The sequence below is a fragment of the Pongo pygmaeus genome, chromosome 1 (genome assembly GCF_028885625.2).
Source record: "Pongo pygmaeus isolate AG05252 chromosome 1, NHGRI_mPonPyg2-v2.0_pri, whole genome shotgun sequence".
In the NCBI taxonomy this organism is placed as follows: domain Eukaryota; kingdom Metazoa; phylum Chordata; class Mammalia; order Primates; family Hominidae; genus Pongo; species Pongo pygmaeus.
The window spans coordinates 190,453,337-190,476,733 of NC_072373.2; the positions used below are offsets into that span (position 1 = coordinate 190,453,337).

General features: G+C 41.6%; 2 protein-coding genes across 2 annotated transcripts in view; both read right to left on the reverse strand.

The window, feature by feature from the left end:
• Window positions 1-1,381: 1,381 nt before the first annotated feature.
• TMCO2 (transmembrane and coiled-coil domains 2) lies at window positions 1,382-5,144 on the reverse strand. Its single transcript, XM_054493206.2, has 2 exons — window positions 4,792-5,144; window positions 1,382-1,785 (listed from the first exon to the last, which is right to left on the reverse strand). The coding sequence occupies exons 1-2, from the start codon at window positions 5,026-5,028 to the stop codon at window positions 1,468-1,470; spliced, it is 555 nt and encodes a 184-aa protein (XP_054349181.1). The 5' UTR covers window positions 5,029-5,144; the 3' UTR covers window positions 1,382-1,467.
• A 6,925-nt stretch (window positions 5,145-12,069) lies between these two features.
• Window positions 12,070-23,397, reverse strand: part of RLF (RLF zinc finger) — an 80,011-nt gene continuing 68,683 nt past the window's right edge. The window contains exons 7-8 of the mRNA XM_054493220.2: window positions 21,343-21,484; window positions 12,070-17,194 (exon numbers count right to left, since the gene is read on the reverse strand). Of these exons, the coding sequence (XP_054349195.1) occupies window positions 12,539-17,194; window positions 21,343-21,484 (4,798 nt within the window). The 3' untranslated portion in view covers window positions 12,070-12,538. The remainder of the gene's footprint in view (window positions 17,195-21,342; window positions 21,485-23,397) is intronic.

Below are 23,397 nucleotides of genomic sequence, written 5' to 3' on the forward strand. Positions count from 1 at the left end.
ACCACCACACCCAGCTAATTTTTTTATTTTTTGTAGAGATAAGGTCTCACTGTGTTGCCCAGGTGGATCTCGAACTCCTGAACTCAAGCAATCCTCCTGCCTTGGCCACCCAAAGTGCTGGGATTACAGGCGTGAGCCACTGCACCCAGCCTTACATTGTGTCTTGTTGAGCAGCATAGCCAGTTTTTCTCCAGCATGGCAACAAATCACTTTATCTGCATACCAGATGAAATGTTTTTTTTCTGTAGACCTCCTCTGTGGGTATGAAATATTTCATTTAGGTGCCAGATAGTTACACAGTGTTTCAAATGACCATGATCTCTCTCATTTATTGGGGCAAAAATGCACACACTATAAAGTTGGTGGAATCTGAGGCCTGCTGAGAGAACCATTTTCTGCCACCTCCCAGGTGGGCCATCTCTCTCTCTCAGGGTACACACTCATTGAGTGGAATCTCTCCATTCTTCCCTCCCTGCCAAGGAGAATTCTCCTCTGTTCAAGATGTTATGGCCAGGTGCGGTGGCTCATGCCTGTAATCCCCGCACTTTGTTATGCCAGGGTGGGTGGATTACTTGAGGTCAGGAGTTCAAGACCAGCCTGGCCAACATGGTGAAACCCTGTCTCTACTAACAATGCAAAAATTAGCAAGGCATGGTGATGCACACCTGTAATCCCAGCTACTTGGGAGGCTGAGGCAGTAGAATCACTTGAACCCAGGAGGCGGAGGTTGCAGTGAGAAGAGATCCTGCCACTGTATTCCAGCCTGGGTGACAGAGCGAGACTCTGACTCAAAAAAAAAAAAAAAAAAGTTATGACCCCACTGTATTATAATTCCCTGATCTGAAATTACTTGTCCATCCAGCCAAACTGAATGCTCCTGAAGCACTCAGGAAAGATTCCTAGGGGTTATCACAATGCTTAGCATAGAGTAGGTATCAGTAAAAGTTGGATAAAATCAGTCTCCTTTATGTCAGTCTGTATCTACTCCCACCCGTGTCCACTTTTGAGTAATTAATGCAGGAGACCCCTGGACTGCATATATACCTTTAGGCCAAAGACCAGCACAGGGGTCAGCCTACCTCTAAAGGACAGTCCACTGCAGGGCCCTCAAACAGCACTTTCCTACTTTTTATTATATTTAGTCTAACCTTGTCAGCATGGACCTCAAGACCATGTACCTGACCACCCTCCCTTCTCTTCCTACAGCCTTAGATTCCAGCCCAGCTATCCTCTCCCATCTATGGAAGCTTATGGTCTCCAGCCTGCTGAGTGTACACCACAATCCTAGAGACATTTTTAACTACCACTATACCCCACTATACTCCACCATCCATACAAGTAGAAGCTCAGCCCTATAAATAGAGAGCCAGTCTTTGCAAGGTAATTTCAATAGCGTTCTCTATCTTTATTGATACACCACTGCACACATGAGGGAAACAGTGCTTTCCTGGAAAAGATTGGAGTCCATCACATTTCAAATGGGGAAGTAAACCCTGATGTGGGCAAGGGACTCTGGCAGTCAGAGCAGCTGCAGTAGGGCTCAGAAGAGCAATCCCTCTTTGTGGCAGGTTTTTGAGCAATGATTATCCCCTCTAGGTTCTTCATTTTGTTTTCCACTGTCTGAAGTTTTTTCAAAATTTTCTCTTGCAGACCCAAGGACAGGAAAAGATTATTATTGTCTTGAATTCGGAGACCACTTCCTTCTGGGTTGGCTAGCAAAGCCTCAAAAATATCTGAGCCCTTCTTGTAAAGTTTGTAGAGTGTGATTACTAACAACAATGTTTTCTAAAATGGAACAACAGAAGTTGAGTGTTAGTTGCTACAGTTTACTATCTATAAGAGAAAAACAAAACAAAAACCTAATAGTAACAATAATTCCTCATTCCAATAACAAGTCTCCCATTTAGCAAATTTTTTTTTTTTTTTTTTTTTTTTTTTGAGATGGAGTCTCACTGTGTCGCCCAGGCTGGAGTGCAGTGGCGCAATCTCAGCTCACTACAAGCTCCGCCTCCCGGGTTCACGCCATTCTCCTGCCTCAGCCTTCTGAGTAGTTGGGACTACAGGTGCCCACCACCACGCCTGGCTAATTTTTTGTATTTGTAGTAGAGACGAGGTTTCACCATGTTAGCCAGGATGTTCTCGATCTCCTGACCTCGTGATCCGCCCGTCTTGGCCTCCCAAAATGCTGGGATTACAGGCGTGAGCCACCGTGCCCAGCCTTAGCAAAATATTTTCACACCTATTTCATCTTTTGATTTTCACTGCAAACTGGAGAGGTAGGCAGGTCAGGCACCATTTTCTGAATGTCTGGAAGTTACTTTGCCTCTGTATGATCTATTTATGCAGAAAAAACACAACTGGATAACTATATACCTTCTAGTTTGAACTCTGTCATTGTCCAAGGTTATATATTGGAAGTGGCAGAGCCAGGACAGGAATCTAGAAATTCACACTTCCAAGTACACTTTAGGACATAGTAGTCTGAAAAACTGGATTTCTTGGTCATGGAAAAGGTTTTTAAAATATACTAGGAGAGATCTGGGTACAATGGCACACACATATAGTCCCAGCTACTAGGGAGGGTAAGGTGGGAGGATCACTTGAGCCTAGGAGTAGTGTGCTATGATGGCACCTGTGAATGGCTATTGCACTTCAGCCTGGGCAACATAGCCAGACCCTGTCTCTTAAAAAAATTTATATATATATATATATTTTTTTTTATTTATATAAAATAAATTATAGGTGTGGACCACTGCATCCAGCCCTCTGAGAGGCTGAGATGGGAGGATTGCTTGAGGCCAGGAGTTAAAGACCAGCCTGAGCAACATAGCCAACGTAGCGAGACCCTGTCTCTACAAAAAAATTTTAAAAATTAGCCAAGCCTGGTGGTGCATGCCTATGGTTCCAACTGCTCAGGAGCCTGAGGCAGGAGGATCACCTGAGACCAGGAGTTTGAGGCTGCAGTGAGCTATGATGACACCACTGCACTCCAGCCTGGGCGACAGAGCAAGACACTGTCTCTAAAACATAAAAAATAAATAAAAATTAAAAATAAAGCATATGCCAGGCACGGTGGCTCATGCCTGGAATCCCAGCACTTTGGGAGGCCAAGGTGGGCGGATCACCTGAGGTCAGGAGTTCGAGACCAGCCTGGCCAACATGGTGAAACCCCGTCTCTACTTAAAATACAAAAAATTAGCTGGGCGTGGTGGTATGCGCCTGTAATCCCAGCTACTCAGGAGAGTGAGGCAAGATAATTGCTTGAACCTGGGAGGCAGAGGTTGCAGTGAGCCGAAATCGCACCATTGCACTCCAGACTGGGGGACAAGAGCAAGACTTCACCTCAAAATAAATAAATAAATAAATAACAAAAGCATATGTATAGTAGGACAGATCCTTGCTAGGATAAGAAAAAAAATCATCTTGTTCCTTATTATAACAACTAGCACCACTTTTTTTTTTTTTTTTTTTTTTGAGACAGAGTCTCTGTCGCCCAGGCTGGAATGCAGTGGCACCATCTTGGCTCACTGCAACCTCCACCTCCCGGGTTCAAGCAATTCTTCTGCCTCAGCCTCCTGAGTAGCTGGGACTACAGGTGCGTGCCACCACCACACCCGGCTAATTTTTGTATTTTAAGTAGAGATGGGGTTTCACCGTAGCACCGCTTATTGAATATATGTGCTAAGATTTATACATACAATATCTTCTTTAATCCTCACAATATACATATATATGTGCGTGCGTGTACACACACACACACACACATTCCTGTTCAAGATTTAGGTCAGTTGGTTTACATTAAATGAGATTTTGGAGAAGAACTGAATTTCAAATCCTAAAAATTCGGTTCAAACTCCAATTTTGCCAGCTCTTACAAACTGTGAACTTGGGTGGGTGACAATCAAGTTCTCTTCATCTACAAAATGGAGCAAATAATCTCTCTCTGATTGTTATGCAGGATTGTGATGGTTTAAAATAGAAAGGATCTGTGACCATGATTACTAAACAATAGTGACATATGAAAATAAGTGAATGCTAAAAAATGATCCAGTAACAACTTCTCTCTGCATTTATCAAGTAAACTTGTCACTCTAAGGAAGCCGTTTTAAAAGCCTGTCACCTTAAGTTTCCACTGAACCTCAGTGCAACTCAGTTTCTTCACTTGTCATGTGAAAATAACCTCCATCCATTTCATGGAATTTTTGAGATTCTCAAAGCATTCGACTATATTGTATGTCAACTATTATTATTGGTGACTACACAGAAGTATGTAAAATCCTGTCTCTCACAATCCCAGCCAGTTAAATTCCTACTCCCCAAAGAGCTCCTGTATACTTATGGAGCCTTATCTTGTTAAAACACAATAATGAACACATTGTGATGACTTAATACATATGCCTCCTTATCAGTTACAGAACAATGGCATAGTAAGAAAGGCCATACTCGTGATCCTAGCTATACTTTCGTGCCTATTCTATAAACATAGTAGCACTCAAAGATGAATAAGTGATCAAAAATTTTTGAGGGTAAGGCTGTCTTTTCAGGTTACCAACATGTTTGGTCTATTTTATTACAGAAGACAAGCCAAAGACCATTGTGAGAAAAGCATTTTTATGCCCAAAGCCTAATTGATGGAGATTTTCAAGGATAACCTAGTTTCTGCCAACTTAAGAGACAAAGGTTCGCCTTTGCACATCTGCATGATCTTAAAACTGGTGGCAGCAATATGGGAGAGAACTAATCAAATTTCAATTTATAATTATATAAATGTTTGTAACAAAAGAGTATAACCTGAATTGACTGAATACTTCGTTTCCATAAGGCATATATTCCTATTCCCAATAAAATCAAGAAAGAAATCCTCAAGATGATTTGCACAGCCGGAGCAAGATTATCTAATAGTCCCAAACTTGTTTGCTGAGGTGCACTAGTCTCTCCCAAAAAACTTGCTTGTATCCAATTCCATACTGTGCTCAGAGAGAGAGACTCTAAGAGGTTGTCCCAGCTAGAAGATGAAGATGTTGACATTTTAATAAGCAGCAGCTCCAGGAACTACATGTGCAGAAGCTTCAGGAATCTAAATATGAGTTAGGGAGAGTAGTCTGGGGGCCTAGGTGTTCCAGAGCCATTGTGAGCTGTGCTTTGTGATGTCACTGTTCCAAAGGTCAGCTTGCTTTCCCCTCACCCAACCAATGAATCTTACTCAACACCAACCAGGCACCGGCCTGGGTTTTCAGTTCATTCATATTGCTTTATCTGATCTTTGGCTAGTTCTGGCTCTAGCATAGTGCTGTCCAGTACAACTTTTTGCAATAATGAAAATGTTCTTTATCTGCCATGTCCAATATGGTAACCACTAGTTACCTGAAATGTAAATAGTGCAGCAGAGACTGAATTTTACATTTTAACTAAATTTGGCTGGGCATGGTGGCTCATGCCTGTAATCCCAGCACTTTGGGAGGCCGAGGCAGGTGGATCACTTGAGCCCAGGAGTTCAAGACCAGCCTGGCCAACATGGTGAAATCCTGTCTCTACTAAAAATACAAAAATTAGCCTGACGTGGTGGTGCACACCTGTAGTCCCAGCTACTTGGGAGGCTGAAGCAGGAGAATCACTTGAACCTGGGAGGCAGAGGTTTCAGTGAGCTGATGTTGTGCTCCAGCCTTGGTGACAGAACGAGACTCCATCTAAAAAAAAATGTTAAATAGCCATATGTGGCTAGTGGCTTCTCTCTTGGTTAGTGTAGATCTACATTTCCAACAATTCAAATGGACAGCAGCTGTTGCAGCTGTTTTCACATAATAAAAAAAACTGAGGTGTATTGAGGTTGAATGGAAATGTGAGGAGATAGGATTTTTTATTTTTATTTTTTTGAGCTGGCATGTCACTCTGTCGTCCAGGCTGGAGTGCAGTGGCGCAATCTCAGCTCACTGCAACCTCTGCCTCCTAGGTTCAAGCGATTCTCCTGCCTCAGCCTCCTGAGTAGCTGGGATTACAGGCGCCTGCCACCATGCCTGGCTAATTTTTTGTATTTTTAGTAGAGATGGGGTTTCACCATGTTGGCCAGGCTGGTCTAGAACTCCTGACCTCAAGTGATGCACCTGTCCTGGCCTCCCAAAGTGCAGGGATTACAGGCATGAGCCACCGCACCCAGCAAGGAGATAGGATATAAACAGGGCTTTTTTTTTTTTTTTTTTTTTTGAGACAGGGTTTTGGTCTCACCCTGTCTCCCAGGCTGGAGTGCAGTGGTGCAATCTTGGCTCACTGCAACCTCTGCCTCCGGGGTTCAAGCGATTCTCCTGGCTCAGCCTCCTGAGTAGCTGGGATTACAGGCATGTGGCCACCACGCCTGGCTAATTTTTTAATTTTTAGTAGAGATGGGGCTTTACCATGTTGGTTAGGCTGGTCTCGAACTCCTGACCTTGTGATCCATCCGCCTAGGCCTCCCAAAGTTCTGGGATTACAGGTGTGAACCACTACACTTGGCCTTCAGTTTACCTTTAATAGTGGCATCCACCCACTCATCTGTCAGTCACTTCCACTCAGTAGTCTTCCACATCATGCCCTATTAGGACTTACTGACTTGTGCAATACCTACTTTCAAGCCTTTGGTAAATTCTTTCTTTTTTTTTTTTTTTAGACAGAGTCTCGCTCTGTTGCCCAGGCTGGAGTGCAGTGGTGCGATCTCAGCTCACTGCAACCTCTGCCTCCTGGGTTCAAGCGATTCTCCTGCCTCAGCCTCCTGAGTGGCTGGGACTACAGGCACGTGCCACGCCTGGCTGATCTCTGCATTTTTAGTAGAAACGGGGTTTCACCATGTTGGCCAGACTGGTCTCGAACTCCTGATCTCAGGTGATCTTCCTACCTTGCCCTCCTAAAGTGCTGGGATTACAGGCATGAGAAATAGCACCCAGTCCGCCTTTGAAAAATTCTTATAGGTTCTTCATTGCCTTTCAAACAAAATCCAAAATCTGTAACATGGCTAACAGGGCACTAAAATGCCTGGTCCCTGCTTACCTACCAAGTCTTCTCTTCCTCTGCCATTTGTTCTTTCAACTCCAGCTATAGTAGTCTTATCAATGTCACCAACACACCAAGCTGTTGAACCACAAAGCCTTGGCACATAATTGGATAGCTCTTGTTCTTTGCCTGGCTTCCCCCTCCTCCCCCAGCTTGGAGTTCAATGCCTATTCACAGGTGCGATTATTGCACAGTACAGCCTCTAACTCCTGGGCTCAAGTGATCCTCCCACCTCAGCCTCCCGAGTAGCTGGGACTACAGATTATTGCCTGGCTAACTTCTATTGATTCTTTAGGTTTCCATTTAAACATTATCCTCAATGAAGCTTTTGCTGTCCTTTTTTGGTCCCCTTCTCATAAGCCCCTCCACCCCTCCTGTTTAAAAGCACTTTTACTTTATTATTTGTACTGTTTTAATGTCTGTCTTCCCTACTGGATTATTTTTTTTGTGGGGGGTGGAGGTTGGGGGGACAGGGTCTCACTCTGTTGCCTAGGCTGGAGTGCAGTGGCCTGATCTCAGCTCACCGCAACCTCTGCCTCCTGGGTTCAAGTGGTTCTCCTGCCTCAGCCTCCCTAGTATCTGGGATTACAGGCGCACGCACCACTACAGCGCAGCTAATTTTTGTATTTTTAGTAGAGACAGGGTTTCAGCATGTTAGCCAGGCTGGTCTCAAACTCCTGACCTCAAATATCCACCTGCCTGTGCCTCCCAAAGTGCTGGGATTACAGGCGTGAGTCACCGCACCCAGTCCCTTACTGGATTCTTAAATCTCTATGATGCAGGAAATGAGTCTTGTTCAACACCTACCACCCAGGGGCTAGCAGATGGTATATGCTTTGTAAATATTTGGCTTCTTAACCATTTAGATAGCTTTCCTACGCCTCTGGTCTTTTTTTTCAGGTTATACCTGCCAAATACATGTTGACAGATTTTTAAATCTCTTGCCTATCCTGGTTACCTTCCCCAGAGTGAATCAAACCTCCAAATGCAGTCTGTCAGAGAAGCCACTCCTGCAGGAGTAGACCAAGAAGGTCATAGAGGGATATAGGCCACTCTCTCTAGACACAGCTCTACATAATAGAGTATAAAATCAGTAGTATAAAGCCAGGAGGTATCGCAGTTTACCTTGGGGTAGGAAGAGGAGCAACTTTTCTGAGTTTTAGAAGTTTCTGGCCGGGTGCAGTGGTTCATGCCTGCAATTCCAGCACTTTGGGAGGCTGGAGTGGGAGGATTGCTTGGGCTCAGGAGTTCAAGATCAGCCTGGGCAACCTAATGAGACCTCGTCTCAAAAAATAACAAAAATGAGTAAGTTTCTTTTAGAAAAGAAAACTTGTCTTTTTCGTAGGTTACATGTTATTCACAGAAAAAAATATGCACGTTTCCCATCTCTATACTCAAATGAAGAAATGTCAGCACCATATGACTGTGGAGTTTGAGTTGAATAACCTGGCTTTCACTACACTTCAAATTGTATTTCCCACTATTCACCTTCACAAACAACACTCACATTACAGAACTGTGGTATTTTTGGTACTTCAAATACCACCTGCAACTTTCCGTCTGTTATTCCTTTATACTAAATGTCCCTCTCTGACATTCTTCTAGTCAGAAGAGATTGGAAACTGGGCTCCACCTCTATTTGTGCCAGCCAGGCAAGACACTTCATCTTGTTCTTTGTCAAATATATTAACAGCACCTACTTCATAGGATTATGAAAATTCAACATAATTTTATGTAAAATGCTAAAAAGCACAATTACCCTGAATTCTCACAGTACTTTCCACTTCCAGGCCACTGCTTCTAGAAGTTTTCTGTGCCTAAGAATCACCTGGAGATCTTACTAACACGCACATTTGGGTCCAGTAGGTCTAGAGTAGGGCCTGAATTTATGCATTTTTATTAATAACAATTTCCTAGGTGACACCCATACTGCTGGCCCACTACCACACTTTAAGTAACAATGTTCTGAGATACTCCAGCCCTCCCTTCACCTTGTGAAAGCTTCTTGATGGCCCTGACAACTTTGTTTGTTTGTTTCCCATTGCATCTGGAATTGTATCTCTTTAAATGTGTGTACTTAAATATTTGGTGAATGATTATGTCTTAGGCAGTTCAGCTCAGTAGGCCTTTTGGGACTGAGAAAGGATAGATTGAGAATGGAATACCCCAAGGAAGGCTAATAAAAAACTTTCTTCTCCACAGTTCCTTACCCTATTTCACACATGGGCTCATGAAAATGGGGAAAACACTGAAGCAAGAGAATTCTGGGTAAAGGCAAGAATAGAAGTGTCTGGAAGTCTTCATTCCTACTCACCATTTTGGAGGCACTCTTGAATTGAAAAAGCTTTGAAAACAAAGTCAGTGCTTTCAGGTCTGTGCCAGGGTTGGGACAAATTCCAGAGATATCAAGTTAAAATGATTACTACAAGCTAAAAAAAAAACCCTTCGCCCTGTATTATTGTATAGTCACTTATGCTGGTTTAAACATGGAAGTCTTTTTTTTTTTTTTTTTTTTGAAACGGAGTCTTGCTTTGTTGCCCAGGCTGGAGTGCAATGGTGCAATCTCAGCTCACTGCAACTTCCGCCTCCAGGGTCCAACAGTGATTCTCCTGCCTCAGCCTCCTGAGTAGCTGGGATTACAGGCATCTGCCACCACACCCAGCTAATTTTTGTATTTTTAGTAGAGATGGGGTTTCTCCATGTTGGTCAGCCTGGTCTCAAACTCCTGACCTCAGGTTACCTACCCGCCTCAGCCTCCCAAAGTGCCAGGATTACAGGTGCGAGCCACCGCGCCCAGCCAAAAGTCTTTAATAAAGATCAAATGATGCAAGCTGCTCTAACTGGGATAGACAGTGATCTTAGGATCAACTACTTAGGCTTATATTTGAATTGCTTTTTTTTGAGACAGTCTCGCTCTGTCACCCGGGCTGGAGTGCAGTGGCGCAATCTCGGCTCACTGCAACATCCACCTCACGGGTTCAAGCGTTTCTCCTGCCTCACCCTCCCAAGTAGCTGAGACTACAGGCGTGTGCCATCAGGCCCAGCTAATTTTTTGTATTTTTAGTAGAGACGGGGTTTCCCCATGTTAGCCAGGATGGTCTTGATCTCCTGACCTCATGATCCGCCCACCTCAGCCTCCCAAAGTGCTGGGATTACAGGCTTGAGCCATGGCGCCTGGCCTAATTGGGTTCTTAAAATCTGGGTTTAGGTCCACTGTGAATGACCTCACGTGGTCCTTCCAGGGGCTACAAGTTCTGTGTGGTTGAATGGATATAGTTCAGTCTTAGTAGATTTCTCTTACTCTGGGCTAACCATCTCTCTAGTATGAGGAACTTTCACTAGGCCTACAGATGCTTCTCATGATCAAATCACAAAAAGGGACCTTTCACCTCTACCTCCTCCCTTCATAAGTGAGGAAATTAAAGCCACTGAAGAAATTACCTTGATTCCAAAGAAACAATAGCGGTCTCAGTCTCTAAGATCCTCATTTCTGCCACTTCTTTCAACAGAGTCTTACTCAGATCATTCGGATTTCTCAGAATCCTGTTACCTACTGGGATCTGAGACAATAAATGACTTGGTTATGGGGGTGCTTTACACTCAGGGTGAGGTGACAGAATGAAATTCCTGAAGAGCTGACAAAACAAGAAAATAAGATTTAAGGGTCAGAGAAAAGGTCTTGAAATTCTAACCACAACAGACTGGGCGTGGTGGCTCACGCCTGTAATCCCAGCACTTTGGGAGGCCGAGGCAGGTGGATCACAAGGTCAGGAGTTCAAGACCAGCCTGGCCAAGATGGTGAAACCCTGTTTCTACTAAAAATACAAAAAATTAGCCAGGCGTGGTGACACACGCCTGTAATCCCAGCTACTCTGGAGGCTGAGGCAGAGAACTGCTTAAACCTGGAGGGGCGGAGGTTGCAGTGAGTCGAGATTGCGCCACTGCACTCCAGCCTGAGCGACAAAGCGAGACTCCGTTGAAAAAAAAAAAATCTAACCACAAGGATGAGAAAGAGATGTTAGTTGTCTGAGTCACTTCATTTCTAGCTAATGAAAGTAGCTGAAAACTTCACAAGGAACAGGAAATAAAGCTGCTGTATTAGGACATACTGCTATCCTTCTCATTAGACACAGACGTCCCACAGTCCAATGAAACTCAACACATCTAAAAGCCAAACTCACCTTGGTTTCCATTATCTTCCCAAATATTCATTCCTTCTTTGTATACCTACTTAAAATGGTTGCATCAGTACCAAATCTTTTCCTTCACTCTCCCAAGCCCCCAAAATCCTGTCTCCTTAAATATCTCAATTTCATCTACCCTGCCCTCTGCTGCAATTGTCAGTAAATACACTCACCAAGCTTGCTTCAATTACTTCAAGTATACTGTTTCCAATTTCAGCTCCTCAAATCAAGTGAGCACTCCACACTTCAACTGATATATGCCTATAGACTCAAATCTAAACTCCTTAGTTTTCATGATTTAGTTCCTGCTATCTCTACAATGATGTCACTCTCTTGTTCCCCTTTTATTGCCAGCGTATCAAATTATTTGTAGTTTCATAGAAACATGCCCTCTGAATTTGCTATGTCCTTCATGTTCTGGTTGGCATATCCTCTCCTTTCTACTCGGCCAACATCTGGACATCCTCTGGGAGCTCTTGACTCCCACAGCTAATTACTCAATCTCAGAATTATCTTTCCAGAAAAACAAAAATTTTAAGATAAAAAGAACCTTGTTCTGGGATGGGCACGGTGGCTCATGCCTGTAATCCCAGAACTTTGGGAGGCCGAGGCAGGAGAATAACTTGAACCCGGGAGGAGGAGGTTGCAGTGAGTCGAGACTGCACCACTGCACTCCAGCTTGGGCAACAAGAACGAAACTCCGTCTTAAAAAAAAAAAAAAGAAAAAAGAACCTTGTTCTGAATGATTTAGCTAATAAGAAATAAAAAAATTACTGGGGTAAAATGTTAATGGCATATTTCAGAAAATACAAGTGCAATTTCAGTTTACATGTGGCATGAAAACTCATTATGAGTAAACAACGAATGGGTGAAAAATTGTAATTTATTGAAACTCAACTCAAAAAATATAAGATGCTGTAGTGTACAATATATTACACAAAGCACCCTCAGGTGCACATTCAAGTCAAGTAAGAACTCCATATCCCTTTCCCTAGCCCTCCCACCCTGGGACCTTAGTATTTGTTCCATATACAATCATGCACACTTAATTTGAAAAAGGAAGCCCCAGTATATTTTGATGTATTAATTAGCACCAAACAAGTGTACAGTTCCATTTTTTTAATAAACAAACAAAAAATAAACCCAATCATTAAACCAACTGGAGAGCTAATGGACTCAGCCAATACTGCTGACATAGATATTATACATTCATGTAAATACAGCCTATTCTACCCTAAACAACGGTGTGGCTGCTTCTCAGCCTTTGTTCGAGTTGGCAAATGTCCCCATGTTGCAGTGTTGGAGCCAGTCTGTTACTAAAACAAAATTGCTACTTATGAACTTCCTACACAAAGCTCATCTGTCTTTTTTGTTGGAAATAAGTCTAAAATTGGTGTGGAAAACTTAGATCTTTCAAGAACAACCACTGGCCGAAGATAATGAAGCTGTTTTAAGGCAAGCTCTCCACAGTCTGTTAATGCTTTGTCCAATACGACCCTCAGGTTTTCCAAGGAAGGAACTGTTGTTGTTTCAGCTACTATTAAAGGTGGGATTGCAGTCAGGTTCTCATGAATTGTAGAGTCACTGGAAGAATGAGGTATGTCAACTTCAGGTTCATTGTCATTCACCATATTATTTGCCACAACATCCCCTGTTAAATCATTATTGGACTGTGAAGAATTACTTAATGTTAAGTGCTCTGAAGGCTCCCAATCATCAAAATCATCTTCTTTCTCTTCACTTTCCTGAATAAATTTCAGAAATGAAGATTCAAATCCCATAGGTTTGTAAGTCTTCAAATCAAATGACCGGGGCTGTGAATGTTTCCTAAAATTCTCTTTTGGGACATGGGCTGGATTTTTTACATTGTTTTCTTGCCCTGAACTATGCTGCCTAGTTTCTGATTCTTTGATCCTTGGTAAAGGCAGCTGGAAACTTGTGAAATAAGTCCCACTTTCAGTCCCATTGGGATTAGGTATGGAATTTTCTATTTTACAAGGAGGAGGAGGCTGAACTATATTACATTGTTCTAGGGAAGTGGTTTCTGAACTATGGTTACATTTCAAAGTTCCCCTGTAGAGCAGAGTATCTGCATCAAATACTGAGCTGCTTTCTATGCACCCTTTCTGACCTCCATCCCTTTCACTTGAATGACAGGAATCAGTGTTCTGGATAGGTGCACTACTGTCACCTGGGGAATGGCTGTGTTGTGTGCACTCTGATTCACAGCTTCTATTTTCTTCTTTCTTTATACAGGGATCTGCTTCAGAAGGGGGTTCCTCCTTAATTTTGGTACCGTACTTAACGCAAACAACAAGGTTCTCCATCTGTTGCTCTAAATAGGCACTACTCATCTGATGAGTGCGTTTGTAATGCCTCACAATGCTGCTCTCCAACTTCACCACAGATAAGCATCCTTGAACCATGCAGGGGTACTGTGTGTGCTCAGAGTGCTCCACACACATATGGAGGGCCTCAGCTCTGGTTTTAAAACTTATTGGGGCTTTCTTTTCTTTGATTAAGCCACATTTTTTAGCCTTAGCATTAAATGATCTCCTGGTGGTCTGATGTTCATGCCCCTGAGTGTCAGCTGTTTGACATACCTTTTCACTCCTTAGTAGTCTCTCATTAGCTACTTTCTGGCTTCTAAACAAATCATCATAATAGTCTTTATGTCGGTAATATACATGTTGTGAGTAATTACTGCGATGGGTGAAAATCTGGCCACAGCCATTAAGATCACAATGAATTTCATAATCTGAATGTATTTCCCCTTCAATATTATGCTGTTCCATCAAGTGGTGCTTCAACTTGTTGAATGTATAAAAAACAGCAGGGCACTGAGGCTGGTTACAAGAAAACCTTGCTGCAGATTCAGCTTCGGAAAGTACTTTAGGCTCTTCAATATGGTCTAGGTTATGAGAGTCACTACAGTGCTTAGCAAGAGCTTTGGAACACAGGAAGCGTTTATTACATTCCTTATATTTGCAAGCAAATATCTTTTTACATTTGACAAGTTCTCTTTTGGTTCTTGCTTTGTCTTTCTCTAAACATAACTGTTCTTTGTTGTACTGATGTACAGTTCTGTAATGGCGAATTAAGCCTTTTAGATTGGTGAATGAGGAGTTGCAAGTTTTATGAATACAATGGAATGGTTTGTGGTATTTATTCAAAATATAACACAGATTTCCTTTAGCAACAGTTCGCCTGCTACCTCTGCCCTCTCTTCCTTCTTGTTCTTCTCTATGGCTGCCTATTGGTGATGAAATGTCAGATGTTTTACTTTCTGTTTCTTCACAAGATGATTCCAAATCTGTTTCAGAACTACATTCATCCTTTTTAGGATGACAGTGTGGTTTCTCAGAGTTACTATTGGGATCACCTCCAAGTTCTGCAGAACAATCACCTTTCAACCTATCTACTGAACATGGGCCTTCATGATCACACTTTTCATTATCTAATAGTTTGTGAGTTGCTCTGTCACTGCCAATTTGATGTTTATTTTTATAATGAATCCTAAGGTGTGTTTTTCTTGTAAATGACCTTTGGCAAATATGACATTGAAATGGGGAATACCGATGTTGGAACATGGTTAACTGAAGGACTTTTTCTTTTGAATAATTATGCTTTTTAAGATAATGCATTAACAGAGCCTCTCTGGTCACAAATTCATATTTGCATCCTTGAAGCTCACAGAAAAATGGCTTAGCCGCCAACTGTGCAAGGTACTGACTTGGCATATTTTCATCTTGATTCTGAAAATTAAGGTCTGAGATAGATGAAACTGACTGAAGAGACTTAGCACCACTGGATGGGTACCCCTGCAATGACCCTGAGAAAGATCCATGTGTTATTGAGTTTTTCAAGCTTAAATGTTTCAAGCGTAACAGAAGTTCCAACATGGTATCCTCTGTACAGGGCCTTTTAGAAGCACAAATGGAGGATTCTGAGGAATAACCTTGATGTTCTCGTTTACATTTAATGTGAATATTGTGATCCAGACCCTCATCTGGGGAGTCACTGTTTGTATCTGAACAGGGTTTAGGTTCTGCATCCAACTTTTCAGTTGTCTGATTATGTTCATTACCCAAAGAGGGAAACAGATCTTTCGTCTTTATCTTTTTGGGCTTGAAATGGTATGGATGAACCTTCCGTAAATGTTTCTGCATTCCTCTTGCATTTTTGTATGTGGAACCACAGCCATCAAAACCACAGGTAAACTTAGTCCCATCAAAACAAACTGCCATACTGGAACACTTTTCTTTTAAACTGGAGGGCCCAAAGACTTTCTCATTAGATAACAATACATCCTGCATGGTTTCAGAGTGATCTAGTGTGTCAATTAGCTCTTCATTCATTGAAGCTGAAGAGCTATGACTTAACTGATCACTAGAATTACTGTCACTGTTTTCTTTCAGGTTTTCTGCAGTTTCTGTATCTATTTGAGAATTAGCTGATTCTGCACAGAAAAGATCTTCAGGTAAATGTGATTTATCAGTTTGGTTAAGTAGATGGGGCTGATTAATACAATCTTGCTTTTCACCTGTTGCAGGCTCCTCAAGTTTCACTGATTTCTTTATGTCTCCATTTGAATTTTCAACATTATGCATTGAGAGGTGATTCTGGTATTCAATTTTGGAGTAATAGAACTTTTTACAGCCAAGAAAGTTGCATGTGTAAGATGCATCCCTAAAGTGTTGTGCTTCATGGTGGTAAAGCTGTCCCAAATCACTGAAAACAATATTACAGCCATTTAATTCACATTTATAACGCAGATCGTCATGCTTTTGTTTATGGTTAAGTAGCTCATTTACTGATCCAAACCTAGCATAGCAATCTATAGATACACACATATAAGGTTGAGGCCCACAATGCACTTGTTCATGCTCTCGAAGGTGAAAAGCAGACATAAAATGTCGTCGACAGTAAGTACACTTCTCTCTTCTATTTTTCATATCCAAGTAGTGCTTGGCATTTTCATCATTATTTTGGTGTTCAGCTTTAAGATGCACACTTAAGTATTTAAATTGCTTAAACACACGGGAACAGTCTGTACCGGGACATGGATACAAATCTCTGTCTTGCAGGTGGCAATCTTCTAATTTGCTGAATGTGACATATTCATGAGACTCTCCTTTGGCTTGGTCATTCAATGAATGGTTTTGCTCTGGGATTGCAGAGGGGCTCTTAGGACAAATACCCTTTTGAGAGCCTTTTAACAGTAATTTCTTTTTAGAGCGGTCCCTTCTGCTTGGTGGCATTTTAACATGCTCCATCACATGAGGAACAAACATTTCTTTTCTCTTAAATTTTTTAATACAAACTGGACAGGTATAAATTCCATCTTCCATATGCATCTTAGAATGATGAAGAATTCTAGCCTCTATACATTCCCGCTTACATAACAAACAGAAAAACTTATACTGAAGCCACCTCTGATATCTTTCAGAAGAGCCAATGGGTTTTTTGTCTCTTTTCTCCTTATGCTGATCTGTCAAATCTCTTCTTCTATATTGTTTATCTTCTTTACCCTCATCATAGTCACTGAGAAATGACTCTAAAACATCTGTGTCATTAATGGACATTTCATAGCCACTTAAATCATCATCAGAATCTGAGGCTTCTTGTCCTAAAAGTTGGTGGCAGTGTCGTTTTAAAGTTTTCCAGTCCCAAAACTCAGGATCAAAAGGCCAGTGGGCTTTTAAAGCTAGTAAGAGCTCACATCGAAGAGAATTTGGAACTGGTGCATTTTCTTCATCAAATTTTTGATCTGGTTGCAAATACAGTTCTTCTAACACATTAAATCCATCCAAACTGGGTTCAATTAAGAATTCTGTAAGCTGACAGGCTCGTCTAACTTCTAAATCTTCTGGTAAAAGACAGGCAATTGTTTTACAAACTGATGCCTTCATTTCCTCATCTTCACTTGATCTGAGTTGAAGAGCTCTGACACACAGTAAAATTGACACCCCAAGACCAGCATCTTGTGCCTGTAAGTAAAAGAGGATAAAAAAATTATTTTTTTGCATACAGAAAGATTATATAACTTTCACTGATAAGGAATTTTAGCTTGTAAAAACTTTTAGAGTTCCTAAATTTTATCTTAAATCTTTCTTCATGAAAGTTACGTTTAGATATTTCTTTCTCAACATGCAAAGAACTGCATTAGATGCTACAACTATGAACAATGTACATTTACTAGGCACTGTGTATTAAAGCAGTTCCTTACTTCCAAGGAATTTATCTGTACCCCGAATGCATAAACAATAAATGCATGTGAATCCAAAGAAATTCAGGATAAAAAAGGTCACTGGAGGATTCAAAATAGAATGATGGTGAGTAGAGGGGCAGGGTTTAAAACGGCAGCAACAGGAAACAGAGGTATAGATGTGAGTCTAAGATTAAATTCAATTTAAGAAATTCTCTTTGGCCGGGCATAGTGGCTCACGCCTGTAATCCCAGCACTTTGGGAGGCCGAGGCAGGTGTATCACCTGAGTTCAGGAGTTTGAGACCAGCCTGACCAACATGGAGAAACCCCGTCTCTACTAAAAATACAAAATTAGCCAGGTGTGGTGGTGCATGCCTGTAATCCCAGCTACTCAGAGGCTGTGACAGCAGAATCGCTTGAACCCAGGAGGTGGAGGTTACAGTTGAGCCAAGATCACACCATTGCACTCCAGACTGGGTAACAAGAGCGAAACTCCATCTCAAAAAAATTCTCTGTATCATGAACACTTGGATTTTTCAAAACTTCAAAGATAAAATAAATGATCCTCTCCATTTCCTCCTGAAAGAATTTGGTAATTTACAGTCACCGTCACATGTGTACTGAATCTCAGCTTTCCAGGGAAAAAACAGAAATCAGAAAATCTTGCCATGGCAGCAGGTTCTCAGAAACTAGTTTAAAATTAGGAAGACCTGGTCATATGTGATAAAAGCTTGGTACATACAAGATAACTCTTTTTATCTGAGAGGCTGAAATAAAATGCGAAAATGACATGAGCAAAGAAAAGCAAGATATGTCAGAGTGGCTTAAAACGCACTGCTATGAGCAGAGACTTTAGAATCAGACTTTGACTGCCTTTGAACCCCAGCTTCACAACAAGTGACAAGTTCTCAACCTCTAAACTTCAGTTTCCTTATTGGTAAAATGATAACAGTAATGGTAATAACAGATTTTCCTCCTAAGGTTATAAAGATGAAATAATAACGCTGGCACATTGTAACTATTTAACAGAATACGATGTAAAATAATGGAGTAAATCCACTGTTTAAATCAGTAAACAATCGGCCAGGTATTTAATTCTGTGTTGGGCATCATTCATTCTAAATGCTGGGAACACAAAGAAATCACTGTCATTGATTTACAGAACCCCTACTACATCCTAGGCACTTATTTGAAATAAACTTTTTTGCACATATTATCCTCATTTTATACACAAAAAAACCCCAACACTCAGAAGGTTAAGTTGCTCAATGTCACTAACCAGTGAGCAGAGGAGTAAGGACTTAAAAGCATTTAGGCCGGGCATGGTGGCTCACACCTGTAATCCCAGCATTTTGGGAGGCCAAGGCAGGCACATCACTTGAGGCATGGAGTTTAAGACCAGCATGGCCAACATGGCAAAACCCCATTTCTAATAAAAATACAAAAAATTAGCCAGGCATGGTGATGCAGGCCCAAAGCCCCAGCTACTCGGGAGGCTGAGGCATGAGAATCCCTTGAACCTGGGAAGCAGAGGTTGCAGTGAGCCGAGATCATGCCACTGCACGCCAGCCTGGGCAACAGAGTGAGACTCCGTCTCAAAAAAAAAAAAAAAAAAAAAAAAAAAAAGATATTTGGCCTGAAGAGTAGAAGAGATGTGGACTGGTAGGTGAAAAGGGAGTGAGTGAGTGTAGAATCCCTTGCAAACTGAGCCTCCAACTTTTTTTTTCTTTAAAACTAGTCAAGTGTAATAGTGAGAAGGGGGGAAAGAGTAGAACAGAGTTCAGTCTGTAACTGACTGTGAACAATCAACTGAGATAACTCCCTACCTTTCAGACGAGCTGAGACTCTAGCTTTTTTGAAAGAGAGGCATTACCTAGCCTGTATCAGCTAGGATCTGGTTCTGTTGTGAATGGCAGACTTCCCACAACAGTAGTGGCCTAAAGAATATAGAAGTTTCTCCCTCTCATTTGGAATGTAGTCCAAGTAAAACAGGCCATGTTGCTTTAATGGCTCCACAGGACTAGACCAAAGGTCTCTTGACTTATTAGGATGATGTGATATAAGTTTATCATTTGTAAGTAAGAGCAGAGAGGACTTGGGGAAAGTCAGCTAAATTTTAAAATAATTCACAGTTTCTCAACAAGTTACTAACTCCTTTTGGAAGACTGTGAGGTGGACAGCAAAGAATGGCCATTCTTTCTTAAACAGCCTAATCTGGCTGGGATGATGGTAACATTTGAAAAATCACTAACACCACTTTTCAAAGAAAAGTAACCAGAAATACTATTATATATTCTGAACATATATGCCAAAAAGTTACTGAAAGGAGTAGTGAATAAATTTGAATCAGGATATGGAATGTGGAGCTGAATTTTGAAGAAATTGGTGGGTCTTAAACTAGGAAGGTGAGGGATCAAGAGTGACTTGGCATACTGTTGCAAGTGCACATAGGATATAGCCAAGTCATTTAATCTTTGCTTTTTTTTTTTTTGAGACAGTCTCACTCTGTCGCCCAGGCTGGAGTGCAATGGTGTGATCTCGGCTCATTGCGACCTCTGCCTCCCAAGTTCAAGCAGACAGGTGTGGCAGCTTACACCTATAATCCCAGCACTTTGGAAGGCTGAGGTGGGAGAATTGCTTGAGGCCAGGAGTTGAGAACCAGTCTGGGCAACAAAGCAAGACCCTGTATCTACCACTGCTCCCTGCCAAAAAAGAAAAAGCCGGGTATAGTGGCACACACCTGTAGTCTCAGCTACTCTGGAGGCTGAGACGGGAGGATTGCTTGAGCCAAGGAGTTTGAGGCTGTAATGAGCTATGATCACACCACTGCACTACAGCCTGGGTGAGAGAGCGAGACCTGTCTCAACCAAAAACTGAAAACTAAAGTCAGAGATGGAGGATGTCAGGTTTCAAGCACCAACTTGTTGCACCCTTGCTGCTTGAAAATAGAGGTAAAGACTGAGTGTAGCTTCTAGTACCTGAGAACAGACCCTGATTGGCAGCCAGCCAGAAAACAGAAACCTTAGTCCTACAACCACAGGAACTGAAACCTGTCAATGATAAGAACAAGCTTTGAAGTGGATTTTCCACAGAGCCTCTGACAGAACTTAGCCTGGCCAACTACATTTTAGCCAATATGATAATCTTAGAAGAGAATCCTGCCACACTGTGCTGGATTTCTGATTTACAAAACTGAACTGATAAAAATGGACATTGTTTTAAGTATTAATTTTTGTGATGTTATTCAACAATAGAAAATTAGTACCTTTATTAAAGATTTAAACAAAACAAAATGTTCTAATGGCCAATTATAAAGTAATTGTTTAAACAGGCAAGTTCTATAGTTACCCTGAAATGTTCTTTTTTTTTTTTTAAAAAAAAAGACCAAGTCTCACTCTGTCACCTAGCTTGGAGTGCAGCGGTGCAATCTTGGCTCACTGCAACCTCCGCCTTCCCCGTTCAAGCGATTCTCCTGCCTCAGCCTCCAAAGTAGCTGGGATTACAGGCGCCCGCCACCATGCCCGGCTAATTTTTGTATTTTTAGTAGAGACAGGGTTTCACCAGGTTGGCCAGGCTGGTCTCGAACTCCTGAGCTCAAGTGATCCACCCACCTTGGCCTCCCAAAGTGCTGGGATTACAGGCTTGAGCCACTGTGCCTGGCCTCTTAAAATGTTCTTAATGTGACAGGAGACACAACTTCATTCACAGTAATTAGAAATAAATATCACTTAACTTGTTTGACCATCAATTTGTTTCTGATTAATTATAGGAAGTCAATCTGGAGAAACAGTCAGATGTGGTCAATTCCATTAATCTTATTAAAACCCATTATTTCTTATCTTCCTTTAAAGGGAATTTCCTGATAAGTTATCTTCCCACTCATTTCTTTCCTCCAGCTACAGTTAGCAGAGAAGGCATAAAGTACTCACTTCAGTTTGTATAACTCTAATGAGGCAAAATAAATGCTGCTGCGTTTTAGCTATGACACCAAACTGACGACAGCGCTCCAAAAAAGTATCTAAAGAAGGGTCAATTCTTCTTTGCAGTTTACTCCAAAAAAGAGTCAGTTCCCTATAAAAAAAGAAGATCATGGTAAAACATTTAAAGTAACTGGTATTTGCTGCCCTGCCCCCGGCAACCCAATTTTTTGATCTGTAGAAAGCTGACAGTAGAGAAAACAAAAACTAGATTAAAAGCTGTCTATATTCACTACTGCTTTCTCCCAAACTGATACAATTGTTAAGAATCCTCCATAACAATTCCCTGACTTCTCTCTTGTGTTTGGGGGGAAAAATAAAAACAAAACACTACCTCCTTAACAGTGGCATTCAAAAAAAACTTATTTAGATCCCATGTTGTTCTAAAAGGTTTTATCCTTCACATTGGTAATTAATATACTGATTGAATTAAGCCCTGTCCTAATGGGCAGAGATAATCAGCCATCACTAAACTAACAACGAAATATATATACAACAAATAGACACTCTAATGGTACACTTCTATACAGTGATCTTAAGGGCCCTTTCCAGATCTAAAATGTCAGGATGCTACTTAGAGCCTGTAGTTTGGAATGGTTAAATACTTCCAGTGAAATAAGTAAAATGGCACTTTTTGGAAATGGCTAAAATACAGGAATCTCACAAAGATTCATTATGGAAACAAAAGGAAAGCTTGAAAATAATAAATTAAACAAAAACATTTAATGGGTAAAACACTCAAGCAAAAAAGCATTAGAAACTCAACAATGCCAAGGATAGAAATGCTAATGAGAATGTAAAATGTGAATGCAAGGAAAGCTAATAGTGAAACTAAAAAGAATGTTATCACTTCTAATAGCAAAACTAAAAAGAGGCCGGGCATGGCGGGTGGCTCACGCCTGTAATCCTAGCATTTTGGGAGGTGAAGGGGGGCAGATCACTTGAGGTCAGGAGTTCGAAACCAGGCTGGCCAACATGGTGAAAACTTGTCTCTACTAAAAATATAAAACTTAGCTGAGCATGGTGGTGGACGCCTGTAATCCCAGCTACTTGGGAGGCTGAGAACAGGAGAACTGCTTGAACCCGGGAGGTAGAGGTTGCAGTGAGCTGAGATAGCGCCACTGCACTCCAGCCTAGGCGACAGAGCAAGACTCCATCTCAAAAAAAAAAAAAAACTAAACTAAAAAGAATGCTATCACTTAATACATGTGGCTCTTTTAAGTAAATCAATGGATACTGATTAAATAATTTTCATTTAAAAATCTGTACTTTTTCATAAGCCAATTTAAAAACACTGATACCCTATATTGCTATTAACACAGACTGTCTCCCAGAAAGTTGGCTACAAATCCAAAGCTTAAGAAATGAAAACATGTAATTTAAAGTAAATATATTTAACGGAATTTATTTTCTTATATTTCTAAAGAGGGAACTTGTAAGGTGATTTTTTTTTTGAGACGGAGCTTTGCTCTTGTTGCCCAGGCTGGAGTGCAATGGCACGATCTTGGCTCACTGCAACCTCCACCTCCCAGGTTTAAGCAATTCTCCTGCCTCAGCCTCCCAAGTAGCTGGGATTATAGGCATGTGCCACCACGCCTGGATAATTTTGTATTTTTAGTAGAGATGGGGTTTCTCCATGTTGGTCAGGCTGGTCTCTTAACTCCCAACCTCAGGTGATCCGCCTGCCTCGGCCTCCCAAAGTTCTGGGATTACAGGCATGAGCCACCGTGCCTGGCATAAGGTGAAATTTTTAAGTAGTTATAAAACTTGCTTCAAAGATTGAAATGAATATATGGTGTCTCAAAAGATAAATGACTGGCCGGGCGCGAATATATGGTGTCTCAAAAGATAAATGACTGGCCGGGCGCGGTGTCTCATGGCTGTAATCGCAGCACTTTGGGAGGCCAAGGCGGGTGGATCACAAGGTCAGGAGTTCAAGACCAGCCTGGCCAACATGGTGAAACCCTGTCTCTACTAAAAATACAAAAATTAGCTGGGTGTGGTGGT